General features: G+C 38.9%; 1 protein-coding gene across 5 annotated transcripts in view; it reads right to left on the reverse strand.

The window, feature by feature from the left end:
* ube4a (ubiquitination factor E4A (UFD2 homolog, yeast)) overlaps positions 1-16279 on the reverse strand; it is an 81135-nt gene that overhangs the window by 38413 nt on the left and 26443 nt on the right. For all 5 annotated transcript variants that reach the window (XM_059956892.1, XM_059956890.1, XM_059956891.1 and 2 more), the window contains 7 exons: positions 16083-16235; positions 11985-12144; positions 8998-9200; positions 6944-7135; positions 4618-4951; positions 3160-3286; positions 1649-1956 (listed from right to left, as the gene is read on the reverse strand). In XM_059956892.1, coding sequence (XP_059812875.1) covers positions 1649-1956; positions 3160-3286; positions 4618-4951; positions 6944-7135; positions 8998-9200; positions 11985-12144; positions 16083-16235 — 1477 coding nt within the window. The remainder of the gene's footprint in view (positions 1-1648; positions 1957-3159; positions 3287-4617; positions 4952-6943; positions 7136-8997; positions 9201-11984; positions 12145-16082; positions 16236-16279) is intronic.

Consider the following 16279-nt stretch of genomic DNA (forward strand, 5'->3'; position numbering starts at 1 on the left):
TTTTGGGCAATATTGAATCGGAGCGCTTTGCAGATAACACTGAGCTGAATATGCCTGGACTCTATCAATGTTTTGTTTTAAATTCTGTGTTCTTCGCTTGTTTTTTTGTTGCCATTTGCGCGATTTTTTTTGCGCCGGGGGCAGTGTTTGATGTTTTTCTTTAAACGGGTTCCATGGCTTTTCTTTGTTTTATGGCTGTTTGTGGGGAAAGCAAATCTCAGGGTTGCATATCTGCAAACATACTTTGACAAGAAATGTATTTTGAATCTTTGAAAGTAGGCATTTGCTTTTTCAGTACACACTGGCTCTACCATAATTAAGAAAGCCACACCTAAATAGGGCTAAATAACACTAGATATGAACCAAATATCTCAGCAGACTGCATAATTAAAATCTTGGAGGTAAAAGTAACCAGGAATCTGGGGTCGTTGGTGGGTTTGTGAAACCTAGGTGAAGAAAGATGAGCTCAGGATATTAATTTACCATAAAGAAGCAAGATAATGGGAGTGAGATGCACTTATAAGCCTAGTGAACAATATTACATTAAAAGATAGACTAATCCTTCATTATAAACAAAAAATAATTCACCCTTAGCCATGCTCATGTGTGCAGAGTTAAAGCAGCAAAAAGGCATGGGATGTATGCTAATTGTAATTGAGAATAAGAAAAGAAAACACAAAGTCATAAAGATGGTAAGCAAAAAAAATTAAACAGCACACCCACTTTTTCAAGAGGATTATACAGCTTCAATATCACTTGGCTAGCACAAGGGAGCAACAACTGAATCTCAATTTAATAATGCACACTCATTTTAATAATAAAATAAACAATTATCAATGAAATTACACTGGCAACCACTACTTTGTAGTGTCCAAAGACAAAGACACACCATCTGCATAGATAAACTTTTAGCTCTAAAACACTGTTTCAGCAAGATCATGGCCTGTTTTTTATTTCAGTTTTATTCACCTAATATGGCTTCCTATCCTTGATTACATTTATCTATAAAAGATCTGCACTCAGTGGCCATATTATTAGGTAAATCTGTACACCTGCTCATTAATGCAAATATCTAATAAGCCAATCATGTGACAGCAACTCAACACATAAAAGGATGCAGACATAGTCAAGAGATTCAGTTGTTGCTCAGAACAAACATCAGGATAGGGAAGAAATGTGATCTAAGTGACTTTGACTGTGGAATGATTGTTGGTGTCAGATGGGGTGATTTGAGTATCTCAGAAACTGCTGATCTCCTGGGATTGTCACGTACAACAGTCTCTTATACAGAAAATAGTGCAAAAAACAAAAACATACAGTAGGTGGCACTTAAGTAGGTGAAAAAGCCTTGTCAATGAGATAGGTCAGAGAATGTCCAGATGGGTTCAAGCTGACAGGAAGGTGACACATGTTACAACACTGGTGTGCAGAAGAGCATCCCTGAATGCACAGCACCTTGAGCCTTGAAGTGGATGGGCTACAGCAGCAGAAGATCATGAATATACACTCAGCGGCCACTTTATTAGGTGCAGGAGGTACCTAATAAAGAGGCCACTGTGCATTAATATCAGCTTAAAAAATATCATTGATTCAGCAGCCACAGGATCATATCAATGTGCTTAAGTCACTGTTAGGACATGCTATATACCTGGAACATGAGAAAGCATGCAGTATTCCACTTCCAGAAGAGGGAATTTCACCTCCATGTATTCTGTTCCTTGATTGCCTAGCGAAAACTGGACCAATATTGTTGAGCTGGAGATCTGCAGGTTCATACAGTTCTGGAGCATTTGTGGCTCTGTGGCTGCTGCTTTAGTTGATAAGTATATAGTCATCAGCCGTTCAAATTGCTCACGCAGGTTGTCTGCAGCTGGATTGGAAGTCTGCTGTGCTTCCCTCCAGGCAACCTGCAGCCGATGCAGGCTCTGGTTCATCTTTATCATTTGGTCATGTAATCTGAAAAATAGAAAATACAGTTGCAGCACTGAGAGTTTATTGTGTGAAAATGCATTCTTGGGGAGATCCCACAGAGGCATTGCATTCCAGAAAAATCCCATGATAGAAAGTGAGAAATTCTGTCTTCAGATCAGGCTGTTTTCCAATGCCTGAACTTAAACATGCAATTCTAAAGAAAAAGTAAGTCACAGTAGTATAACAGTAACTGCATTCTTAATGCTCATATTGGCTTTTCAAAGTTACGAATCTGTAAGTTAGTTAAGACATCAATTAAGTCAATTCCAATTTTAAAGAGAATTTATATAACTCTGAACACTGGAGATTGTCGAAATAATAAGTAATAAATCGCAAAAATGACTGAAAAAAGTTCTCTCCACTTTCAATTTGACCATCATCAGCTACTTAGTCAATGAGGGATCATATGCTAAAAATCACCCTTTAAAAACAATCCTTTCCATTTATCTCCTATACCCAAATACTTATTAGCAGATAATCAATGAATTTCCAGGACACAACTTACTTCATTTGAGTTTCAACACAGAACATTTGACCACAATGCTACCTTTACCTTAAATAAATACAGATGATGCTGGTAACATTCAGCATATCAGCCACATCTGGAGGAAGAGTGTTAATGTTTTAGGTCAAAGACCCTTCATCAGCGGAGAGAAAGAGAAAGTAAATTAACTTTTTAATTACAAAGAGGACAAGGGTAGGATGGATAGGATAAAGTTCTGACAGAGGCTCTTCGACCAGAAACATTAAATCTTGTTTCACTTTCTACGCATGTTGCTTGATTTGCCAAGTGATTTTGTTTTATTATTTTTAATATCCAGATTCACCAAAATATATTCTATGATTTCTAACATGTGATGGTGAGCAGCATTCTACAGCTCGAAAACTACCATATTCATAAATATTCAATACTTTTACTGTTCTTACTGACTGCATGAATTCACACATCCTCATTTAAAATATCAAAACGATGAGGCTTTGTAGCCACTCCATTGTTCACTCACAGTTGATCATTGACATCCAAACTAGTAGCCGAGTCACCCCAAAAATAAGATTTCATTTCATTTTAGAGTAGTTAAACCTCCCTATCTATGGAAAGAACAGGAAAACTAAATTCTGATGATATTACTCAGCTTTCAGGCTTACACAATTTCTTACATTTGAACTATTTATGCATTTTCTCAGTACCTGTGAAAACCCAAGCGCAAAGCAAACTGAGTCAAAATTAAATTCTCTGTGACCAAGTTGTACGTTTCAGCAAATGGTGGTTCCAGTCCCTGTGGCATTGGAATCAAGCAGGTCTCCTTATCCAAGCCTAATGCAAAGAAATAAAAAGATCTCAGAAAGCAGTTTTTCCTGCTTTAAAATTTTGCTCAATGTGATTCATTGGAGAGAGATTTTCTGAATTAAGGCTTAATAATTTACACACCGTGTATTATAGACACAAAATTCAGTGAGCTTGTACACGTTTTACAGGTATTAATATGGTTCCAATCATTGTTTCCTTAAGCTGCATGGGTGCTCGGTCACATAGTAACTGAAATGCTCCCAGGCACATAGCCTTTATTGCCATGCAGCTGGAATTTTCTTTTATATAATGTTATTATAATTTTGAAATTATGCTAATATAATTGTGAAATCACCTGGAATTGTGTTAATGAATATAATCCATGCATTACTTTGGAACTTTTTAGAGCTTCAACATATTTACATTGTCAGTGTCAATAAAAAGTATGTGATTTTTCAATTTTCACTCTGAATATTCTTGTTTGCATATTACAAAATAAAACACTTAAAGTGCTGCGCATTTTTCAGGCAGTGTAAAACATATCCTGCTCAGAGCAATGGTTGGCCGGCACAGCTGTAAAAAACATTAGAGGGAATGCTGGCTTCACTGTTTACTATGAAGAAAAATCTGTATTTGTCAACAGAACTAGAAGTGTAACACCCACTACATAGTTAACACATCAGAAGTGATTTCTGGTGCCCATGTTCGAAACATTTGTCAGCCACTTTTCACATGCAAATAACACGCTTAGCTCCTTTAGCTTGACTAGATTATCAAGAACAGTGAAGGATACTTACAGGAAGCCAGTATATCCAACACCCTCTCTCCCTAACTGCTGCTTTGATCAGTCACCTGTTCTTTCTATAGTCAACCTCTTCTTCACCCTAATTGTCACCTCAACCCACCAACTCCTCTTCCCTCCCCAATTACGTCTACTTACAGTAATCACTGCCATCAGGCCATTGTTGTTGATGCAGTGCTTTGAAATTCCCATATTTCCTTCAGTATGTCTGCTGCAATATCAGGTGGGCTTTTGTTTTTATATACCCAGAATCAGATTTTTAATATCATTGGCATATGTTGTGAAATATATTGTTTTGTAGCAGCAGTATATTACAATATATAATTAAAAATGGGGAAGGGGAGAGGGAGGGCGAGACACTTATAAGAGAACAAAGAAATCTGATGACAGTGGGGAAGAAGCTGTTCCTAAAACCAAGGACAAAAATTCTAATGAATACAGCAAAAACAATTTGCACAAAGAGCTTGTGGAAGATGGTGTACATTAATCTTAACCCCAATCAAAAGTACAATTAGACAGTAGTAAAAAAGCCACCCATTCCCATTTCAGCTCATACCTTTCATATGCACATTTCTACTTTTCTGTTCTTCTTCATTCAGTTCTTTCAAGGAACAATAAGTAGGGTTAAATGTTAGAAGCTTTGGCGACTTTGGTTTGCAGAAAGGTTGGCAGAGTTTCAGCAAAGCAGCACCAAGGTTCAGGAAGAAGGCATCCGACACATACATTTGGAAGAAGAGATCTGGCATCTGGTTGGCCCAGATTTTTGTCCGCCCAGAGTTGGCATGGAAACAGTTTCCAAGCCAGGAGAGGATGCCATGTTTTGTATCCGGGGAAAGCTGGATGAGGTTCCGCAGAATCTGATGAATTTTGTCATGAAGTTGAACCATGAACTGTAAAAAAAAAAGTACAACGTCTGATGTAAGCTGCAGGAAAACTAGTACTCAAAATGAGGCAAAGCAACAAGCCACAAATCTAATAAGAATTCACTGTAAATCTGTTTGCACACTAAATGACAATGGGAATCAAAATGAAATTTAAAGACCAAGTTTTATAACTATTAGACTCGTGATCTAAACAAATACATGCTTAGCCACTATTAACACCATGTTTAATGGAATAACTCAATAAAGAATCTATATTTACGAGTAATATCACAGAACATATCCCAAGGGTCTCAGACCTGAAATGTTGATCATTTCTTTTCTCAACTACTGCCCAACTTGATAAGTTTTTCCCAGTGTTTAGTTTTTGTTACATCTGCACTACATTTTGATTTTCAGACTATTTAGAATACCCCATAGTAAATGTCTACAGGCAACAGTGTAACAACGTTGGCCAAAAACTATTTAAATTTTGCACAATATCCATCTGTGCACTTGGTCATGGCTATGCTTAAACCTTAATAATTTCAGACCAGTTCAGATGCTTTTGTGTAGAAGGGAACTGCAACCCACAGAAATCTGCACATTAAACTATATCCAAAAAAGTTTGAACTTGAAACATACTTGCTTTTGTAGTATTTTATGTGTGGGAGGGGAGGGGGTGTCATGATGGGAAAACACCAATGACCAAACAGAAGCTGAAAGACGCAAACACAAGGAAATATGCAGATGCTGGAAATTCAAGCAACACACACAAAATGCTGGTGGAACGCAGCAGGCCAGGCAGCGTCTATAGGGAGAAGTACAGTCGACGTTTTGGGTCCTACTGACGAAGGGTCTCGGACTGAATCGTTGACTCTACTTCTTCCTATAGATGTTGCCTGGCCTGCTGTGTTCCACCAGAATTCTGAGAAGTTGAAAGAACACATTGCAATCTGCCTGCAATAACTTAAAAAACATTTTTACTTAGCCAAACAAGTGGAAAACTTGGATAATTCAAGAAAATTTAGAGAGAACCATACAACAGGAAATAATTCACAAAAATGACATTCATATATTTACTGAACATCTATGAAAATGGAGTATGCACCTTTTGTAATGGAAGGTGTCATGAGTCTGACGTAAAATAAGTACCACTGGGTTGTGGAATATTTATCACATTGCTAAACTGCTACAGAAATGGTTTATCTTAATAGAAGCAGTGTTTATATAGGGAATGGAATGATGAATAACCAAGCTGTTTTTATACTGGGTACTAAGTTTCTTAGGTCCAAGGTGGTGGAAAATTGTACATCACAATATATACCTAATCTAACCTATGCATACAAACAATGTAATTAAGATCTGTCTCGTTGATAGCCATTACCTGACACTTGTATGGCATAAATGACATGCCACTGATTAAGATATGTTGATTTGCAACAATGTATGGAACAGGCTGCTGGATATAATACTGTGCACATCACATACATGAATAATACACAAACTTAATCAAATTAAAGAAACAGACATGAGACCAACGACTCAACTGATGACCATTAATCAGAATGCAACACAATTACAAAAGGGAAGAACACAATGCTCAATCCTGATCTTTTTGCCAGTTACCTAGACACTAGTTTAATTTTGTCAGTAGCAAGTCCATTACAAACGACCAGAGTCTCAGGATTGAGTTTAATAAGGGGAAATTCTCTTTGGATTCTGGCACCTATTTGTTGTGCAGAAGTTTCTGCCAGATTGTGGTTAGGGACGTTGTGGGGTTGGATGATGAAATTATGGGAGGCAAGAGAAGCCATAGGCTCTCTACTAATGGATGACCTTTGAAAAGACATTGACAATTCTTGAGCCTCTTGCGTGCTGAAACAAAACTAATGTTTGCAATCTATCCTCCAGCCTGAAGCAGAGTACGGCCATCTGAAATGAAAATGATGGGAAACAACAAATTGAATGCACCACACTATGTTACAGCCCCTCAAAGAAACTAGCCTGCAAAACACGTACCTGGTGAATATTTGACTCTTGAACTTTTATTTCCTGAGGACTAGACCGTGATGGGTTTAAAAAATATAAGTGACTTTCCACCAATCCTGGAGTCTTCAGCAAACAAGAAATATTCAGGACAGTTCCCAGCAGGGTCTGCTGGTACATGTTACCATTTTTTGAATCCTTTGGTTCAATGTATGTCAAGAAAGCCTATTGACAGATTTAAGGAAATAATTACATTGAAATTCACAGATTTATAAAAAATCTAATATAGAATCTAAATATGCAACCAAGCAGCACCAATTGTATCTACACATTTTAAAAATAATTAGCAGCCACATTAAAACCTGTGGAAGGGTCCCAAAGATTATACAAATAAATGGTTTTTACCACTACCTCACAATAAGGTAGGATAGTAAAATAACATCAAGAAATAATGGAGGGTGACAGAGTTATTACAGCACCAGTGACCTGGGTTCAATTCAGCCGCTCCCTGTCAGGAGCTTGTATGTTTTCCACATGAACCGAGGGGTTTTATCCAAGTGCTTCAGTTTCCTCCCACACTCCAAAAACATACAAGTTAGTAGGTTAATTAGTCACAAGGATGTAATTGGGTGATGTGATCTCAATGAATCGGAAGGGCCTCCTACCATGTTCTATCTCTAAATAAATGTTTTACTAAATAAAAATAAAAACAAAGGACTTGTTTGTGATTGGTACAAAGATTAGCATTTTGCATCAAGGGAAGGATTGGTAATTTAATGTCTTGAGAAAGGCAGAGCTGGGATATGAATACAAAGCTGTGCAAAGTTGAGTGAGGGTTTGTGAGACTAGCTGTGCTGAGTTCCAGCATAGTACACCCAAAATACAAGCATTTGAAGAAAGTAGCTGTGGAAAACTGAAAGCCATGGAACCAGTTCAAGTCAGCAATTTATTAAGAGCTGAACAAGAACAGGAAGAACAAGAAAATAAAGCTATTTTACAGTTACATTTCTAAAGTAGCTTTAATCATATAAGCTATTTTTGGTTTAAGCGTGAAGAAATGAGGCGCTAATGTTTAACATTCCTCAGGGTTACTTCCAAAGTTAATATAGCAATCTTTGTCTCTACAGCACAACAGAAGTAATCTATGCTGCGTTCATTTTTCTGTTCAAACAAATAATCAAAAGAGCACACCTTGCAAACAACTTCCCATTCTGTACATCAAGATGTCTGGAATCACCATGATAGTTTGAATTTTTCATTACTAGTCTGGAATAGTGCACTCATTAATTGCTACAATATACTAGGAGCAAGTTATATTCTAAATTGAATTCTATGTAAAAAAAATTATCAAGTTGAAATACAAGATCAATCAATCCAGTGCCTGTATTTAAAGATTCAATGAAACCAGGACAGATATAACACCCATCTTCGAACAACATTACTCAAAGATTTTAGTTGAACCAGTGGACAAGATTGTCCCACAATGCAAGTAACATAGATACAATGGTAGAACAGAATAAGAAATTTGTTTTACTCATGAAATATTCTTTGTTTAGCCATACAGCATTGAGTAGGCCCTTCAAGCCACGCTGCCCCAGCAACCCCCAACAAACCAGATTAACACGAACCCTAACCCAATTATGGGACAATTTACAATGACCAATTAACCTACCCAGTACATCTTTGGACTGTGGGAGGAAACCGAAGGACCCGGAGAATATATCTACTAATCTTCAATTGGCACTTTATTGTTTACCTGCACTGTACTCTTTCGGTAGCTTTTACACTTTATTCTGCATTGTTATCATTTTATCTTATTCTAGCTCAATGCACTGTGTAATGATTTGATCTGTATAAACAGAATGCAAGACAAGCATTCCGTTGTATCTTGGCACAGGTGACAATAATAAACCAATAGCAATCAATACACATTATAAATGTCTGGACAGCTGAGTTGAATGGTATTTTAGGAATGCATCTAACAGATTAGAATACTCAACCACTTATCCTACATCAAGTTAACAGAAACAAGGCCAAACTAAAATAAAACCCCAGCAAAATAGGACAGAATTTTAGAGATTTCTTACTTGTGCTAGATCAAACTGTCGAGTGAAATAAAGAAGAATATCCAGATAGCTGTACAGCATTACATGGCAAAGATCCAATTCTTTAATCCGGTGCAATAATATGTCCAACACTGGAAATATGACTTCATTGAATGTCCTGACCTCTTCATCTGCCTTTAACATAACGATGACTTCATCCATGAACTCAGCAACATCTTCAAACTCTGTACAGGTAACAGAGATTACACCAGAGAGAAAAAAAAATTAAGTAGAATTTATGATAAAATAGCTTACCACTAAGAATGTTCATTGCAAAACAGATTTTAAAAACTTAAAATTCTTATGAGTAGGGAGTAGAAACTTAACTGATTCTTGGATGGGTGACCATGATGGATTAAGTGACATTTCACATCTATATCTATCTCACCCACTGAGACTTTACTACAAGAAACAAGAGCCACATTTCATCCCACCTCCCTGTACACTCGTTAGGCTTTAAGTAATAGTGTCAGTCTAGCCTAATTACTTTAACAGCAGGATGCCTCTAACTTTGTTTCGTTTAAGTATTATTTTATTTAAAGCCTTTATTTGCAAGTTAAAGCAGTTCCTATACAACAAGAGATCCTGCAGATACTGGAAATCCAGAGGAACACACACAGCATGCTGGAGAAACTCATAAGGTAAGGCAGTATCTATGGAGAGGAATGAACAGCTGATTTTCTGGGGTGAGACCCAAAGGGAGAACAGGCCAGAATAAGAAAGAGAGGAGGGAAGGAGTACAAGTTGGCAGGTGATAGGTGAAGCCAGGTGAGGGAAATAGGTTGGTGAGTGGGGGAGGAGGAATGAAGTGAGAAGCTGAGAGGTGATAGCTGGAAAAGGTAAAAGGCTGGAGGAGGAATCTGATAGGAGAGTGAACCATGGGAAAAAGGGAAGGAAGGGCACTAGAGGGAGATGATACACAGGTGAGAAGAGAAGGGAGAAGAGGGCAGCCACAATGGGAAATGCATAAATGGAGAAGGGAAGATATTGCCAGATGTTAGAGAAATTTATGTTAATGCTGTTAGGTTGGAGGCTACCCAACTGGAATTGGAGGGGCTGCTCCTCCAACCTGAGAGTGGCCTTATTGTGGCAGTAAAGGAGGCCATGTACTAACATTTCAGAATGGCAATGGGGAGTGGAATTATAATGATCGGCCACTGGGGAATCTCGCTTGCTACAGATGGAGAAAAGTGGTCATCCAATTAACGTCAGGTCTCAATGAGGCTACACCCAGAGCACCTACATCAATTCCATCCGCGAACAGAAACATTGCTGGATTTCAAACTGAGTCTGGTATTCTGGATTTCAGAACATTCAGAACTACTCGAGTCCCTCACCCCTCCAGCCCCACTATTTGTTTCTTTGTCTGTGAAGATCCTACTAGAAAGCTGAAACTTATCAAGTGCTACAATCCATGCAACAACCTGATGAATAAAATTTGTCCTGATTTTCCAAAACTAGTGTATTAGAAATGTGTAGGCAACTGTAAGTTCAAAATAATTACTTGTACACACTACAATGAATAAGCACACAATTTCAATGGGAACCACTGCTCTTAAAAACTACACATGAAATAGTTTGCTCAATGACTGGCATGTTAGAAACAGGATTGGAAACCCATTGTATTTTACACATGACCTGGCAATCGTGGCAGTTCTCTTTACAGGAGTTGCCTGACCTACTGAGTCTTTTCAGTAATTTCACAATTTTAATATCACCATTGTAGTGGAAATGGATACACAGAAGTGCAACACACACAAAATGCTGGTGGAACACAGCAGGCCAGGCAGCATCTATAGGGAGAAGCATTGTCAACGTTTCGGGCCGAGACCCTTCGTCAGGACTAACTGTAAGGAAAGATAGTAAGAGATTTGAAAGTAGGAGGGGGAGGGGAAAGGGAAAATGCAAAATAATAGGAGAAGACTAGAGGGGGTGGGGTGAAGCTGAGAGCCGGAAAGATGATTGGCAAAAGGGATACAGAGCTGGATAGAGAAGGGAAAGGATCATGGGATGGGAAGCCAAGGGAGAAAGAAAGAGGGAGATGGAGAACAGGCAGAGTGATGGGCAGAAAGAGAGAAAAAAAGGAGGGGGAGAAAACTAAATATCTCAGGGATGGGGTAAGAAGGGGAGGAGGGGCATTAAGGGAAGTTAGAGAAGTCAATGTTCTTGCCATCAGGTTGGAGGCTACCCAGCCGGTATATAAGGTGTTGTTCCTCCAACCTGAGTGTGGCTTCATCTTGACAGTAGAGGAGGCCATGGATAGACATATCAGAATGGGAATGGGACGTGGAATTAAAACATGTGGCCACTGGGAGATCCTGCTTTCTCTGGCAGACAGAGCGTAGGTGTCCAACGAAACAGTCTCCCAGTCTGTGTTGGGTCTCACCAATATATAAAAGGCCACACCAGGAGCACCGGACGCAGTATACCACACAGAAAGTGCATTGGTTTGAGTAACCTTCCCAAAGGAAGACTTATCCTAATGATTCTAGGGATGATTTCAGTAGCAAACTCCCCATGTGCAGCTCAGATAAAGCCAATTAATTTAACTTGAACTATAGTAGCCTTTCATCCCTTCTGTTGAGACTCATTCAGCTCCTTCATCATCTATTCAGGTTCCAATTTTGCAGAAACATTGAAGGTGCATCACTGCTATTCTCACTGACTGAACAATTTTGTTTTTCACATCAATTGTGACTAAGTTTCTTGGGCAATGAGAAATAGAACAACAGAGTACATAATTCAACCACTAATTCTGACTAGAATGCTAATCACCTCAAAGATACTGCACTGGTCACAAAGGAGTTGGAGTTGGAGTCTGAGCTTGTGGCAGGTGGTGTACAAATGCATTTTCATATTCAAAATTCCAAAAATATATCCTTCCATATCTACCAAGCCCCAAAACACAGAACAATGTAAAATGCTTCAACGCATCTCACACAAATAACGTGACTGGAATATTTACTTACGTGGTCCACTTACTCCTTCAAGGAGCAAATCAACTACTTGTTCGTAGATATTCTGATTGACATAGATCTCAGGTGTGAGAAGGGCAGTGCGTGCATTAGACACAGTCAAGGCCTTACAACGAACAGCATATGTCAATAGGTTTTCTGGGACCTTTGTAATCTATTGAGAAAATATTATTTTTCAAATTGCAGGACAGAAAAAACATACAATTATGTAAAACTTTCCAAATAGACTAATTTCCATACTGATTTTAACTCAAAGACTGAAAGTAGTTATAAATTGCTTTGCCTCTTTAAATATGTCCAACTGGACCACATCTCCTTTAGGCAAAAGCTTTCTTCAAGTACTGAAATTCTGTGAAGTGAGAAATTCAGTACAGTTGAGGGTAAGCATGATGACCACTGAATGGAAATTGCCACTACTCATTTTTTCATCACACATGAAGAAAAGTCAATTGAATGACAGAGAAGGGTTACTATGCCCAAGGATTCAGGCACATAGTACGGTATTTGTCAATGTGGAGCACAGAGTGAGTTTGTAAAATCAGATGAGAGCAAAGGATGTTGGAAATAACAAAGGTGGAATGCTGCGGGAGAGGTATGGGCAGGTGGCATAAGAGTCAAAGGGTGCTGGAGGAGGCGAAGGTGCAGGCACACCCACCTTGAGACACCAGGCAAAGTCATTTGATTCCAAATAATTGGTTTATTGATCAATTGGTTCTGATCATTACAGACTGTCTCTCTGGTGCTTCCCACTCCCTCCCCTCTCCATTACCCTCTTCCCACTCTCAGTCCACTACAGAGACCCACATCAGATTCAGGGTTCATCATCACTCATGCGTCATGAGAATTTTTATTTGTGAATCACATGCTCTTTTTCCTCCCCCACAGTACAGCCCAACAAAACAGGGAAAATTGTAAAGAATGGAAAATTAAAAATTCTAAAACTGAAATGTCAGCAGCAAGTATCCATGTCCCTTTGCTCAGCACTTAGTTAAACCACCACTTGCAGCTACTACAGTCAGTAGTCTTTTTGAGTAAGTCTGTATTAACTTTGCACAATGTGATGGAACAAGATTTGCCTATTCCTCCTTGCAAAATTGCTCAGGTTAGTTGGAGAGAGGCAGTGGACCGCAATCTTGAGGTTTTGCCAAAGATGCTTGATCAGTTTAAGGTCAGCTCTCTGACTGGGCCACTCAAAGACATCAATTTTCCTCTTTTAAAGCCATTTCATGGTTGCTCTGGCAGTGTGCTTTGGGTTGTCCTGAAAAATGAACTTCCTCCCCAATTTAAGTTTTCTGACAGAGGCCAGCAGGTCTTTAAATCTAAAACCTCTCTGTATTTAGCAGCATTCACTGTCCCACTAATTCTGACCAGATTTCCAGTGCCTGCTGCAGAAAGCATCCCCACAGCATGACGCTACCCCCACCATACTTTACAGTAAGGATGGTGTTACCTGACTGATGCGCAATTTTAGATTTACACCACATGCACCACTTAGTATCAAGGCCAAAAAGCTCCACTTCAGTCTCATCCGATCACAAGACCTTACTCCACATCTTTACAGTACCTTTTAAGTGACTCTTCACAAGGTCATTACAGGAAAGGATATGCTTTTTACCAGGGCTTCTTCCTTGCCACTCTTCCATAAATACCCTTTTTGTGCAAGGCCTTAGAGATTGTGGAGCCATGAACTTCATTGCCATTTGCAACCACTGACTTCTGCAACTCACTCAGAGTGACTGTATGCATCACAGTAGCCTATCTCACAAGTGCCACTCTAAGTTTAGAGGTATGGCCAGTCCTAGGCAATGTGGCTGTGGTTTCATTTCTCCCCCCACATTTTCGCTGATGGACTGCACTGAGCTCCAAGACATGTTCATTGCTTTTGAAAAGGTCTTGTATCCTTCTCTGGATTTGTGCTTCACTATTATCATTTCCCTGACTTGTCTTGAATGCTCTTTTGTCTTTATTTTTGTTTGGTCTGTTGAAAATCTACCATACTGCTGGACCTGACAGAGAGAGGGGTCATTTAATCTTATGAATTCATTGAAAATAGGTGATCCTCCATTTTTCCACATCAACAAATTGGGCGAGTTGGTAGGGTAATACTGTATATTGCACCTGAGGAAAGTTAGCATTGTAATTAGAAAGGGGATAAATATTTTTCAACCTCACAGTTTAGATTTTTAATAAATTCTAAAACCTGTCAACAACTTTTCTTCTGATGCACAATGTATTGTAAATTAGCTCAAAAAATTCTACTTAAATATATTTTAAATTTAGAAAATGATTCAATAAAATGTGAAAACATTTGTGAGGGCTGAATGCTTTTTCAAGGCACTGTACCAGAAACAGGTTTATCATCACACACACGTCACTTTTTGTGCCAGCAGTACAATAAATAAAATTACTAATGTGCAAAAGTCTTAGGCACCCTGCCTGCCCTCTTCTCCCCCCCCCCCCCCCCACCTTGGAAGTTTTCATATTTTATTGTTTTACAACTTTGGATCACAGTGAATTTAATTTGGCTTTTTTGACTCTGATCAACAGGAAAAGACTCTTTTGTGTCAAAGTAAAAACAGATCTCTACAAAGTGATCTAAATTAATGACAAAAACACAAAATAATTGATTGCATAAGTACACACCCCTTTCAGGATTGTATTTAGTAAATGCAACTTTGGCAGCAATTACAGCTTTGAGTCTGTGTGGGTAGGTCTCTATCAGCTTTGCACATCTGGACACTGCAACTTGGCCCCAATTCTTCTTTACAAAACTGCTCAAGCTCTGTCAGATTGCATGGGGACCGTCAGTGAACAGCCCTTTTCAAGTCCAGCCACAAATTCTCAATTGGATTGAGGTCTGGACTCTGACTTGACCACTCCAGGACATTATCTTTGGTGTTTATAAGCTATTCCTGCGCAGCTTTGGCTTTATTCTTGGGGTCATTGTCTTGCTGGAAAACAAATTGTCACACAAGTCACAGTTCTCTTGCAGACTGCATCAGGTTTTGCTCCAGGATTGCCCTGTATTTTGCTGCATTCATTTTACTCTCTACCTTCACAAGCCTTCCAGAGCCTGCGGCAGTGAAGCATCCCCACAGCATGATGCAGCCACCACCATGCTTCATGGTAGGGATGGTGTGCTTTTGATGATGTGCAGTGTTAAGCCTATAACAAAATAGGATTTAGTCTGATGGCCAAAAAGCTCCATTTTGGTTTAATCAGACCATTGAACCTTCTTCCAGCTGACTTCAGAGTTTCCCACATGCCTTTTGGCAAACTCTAGCTGAGATTTCATGCGAGTTCCCCCCTCCCCCACCAACAGTGGCTTTCTCTTTGCCACTCTCCCATAAAGCTGTGACTGGTGAAGCACCCAAGTAACAGTTGTTGTATGCACAGTCACTCCCATTTCAACCACCGAAGTTTGTAACTCCTCCAGAGTTGTCATGTGTTTCTTTGTGGCCTCCTTCACTAGTCCCCTTCTTGCACGGTCACTCAGTTTTTGAGGACAGTTTGCTCTAAGCAGATGTACAGCTGTGCCACCTTCTTTCAATTTCTTGATGATTGACTTAACTGTATTCCAAGGGATATTCAGTGACTTGGAAATTTTCTTGTATCCATCTCCTGACTTGTGCTTTTCAATAATCTTTTTGTGGTGTTGCTTGGAGCATTCTTTTGTCTTCATGGTGTAGTTTTTGCCAGTATACTGACTCACCAGCAGTTGGACCTTCCAGACAAAGGTGTATTTTTACTACAAGCAGTTGAAGCACCCTGACTGCACACAGTGATTTCCATTTAACTAATTATGTGACTTCTAAAACCAATTGGCTGCACCTGTGATTATTTGATGTGTCATATTAAAGAGGGGGAATACTTAAGCAATTATTTTGTATTTTATATTTTAATTAATTTAGATCATTTTGTAGAGATCTGTTTTCACTTTGACATGAAAGAGTTTTTTTGTGTTGATCAGCGTCAAAAAAACAAATTAAATCCACTGTGATTCAATGTTGCAAAACAATAATAGTGCCTACTTTTTATACGCACTGTATGTGCCCAAGACACTTGCACAGTACTGTACTTAATCGTGCATACCTCGTCTTTCACTCTTTGGAAACAAGCAAACAGGTATTTCATGACTTCCTTCTCGCCAGCATCTCGATCAGCAGTTACATTAATAATGTTTCCTGGTGTCATCCATATTAAATGAGTTCCAGGTTCTGGGATCAGCATTCGGCTAAACAAAGCCTGTTAAAGTAAACCATACCTAAAGTTAATCTTTGCCACCGTAA

The sequence above is a fragment of the Hypanus sabinus genome, chromosome X2 (genome assembly GCF_030144855.1).
Source record: "Hypanus sabinus isolate sHypSab1 chromosome X2, sHypSab1.hap1, whole genome shotgun sequence".
Taxonomy (NCBI): Eukaryota; Metazoa; Chordata; class Chondrichthyes; order Myliobatiformes; family Dasyatidae; genus Hypanus; species Hypanus sabinus.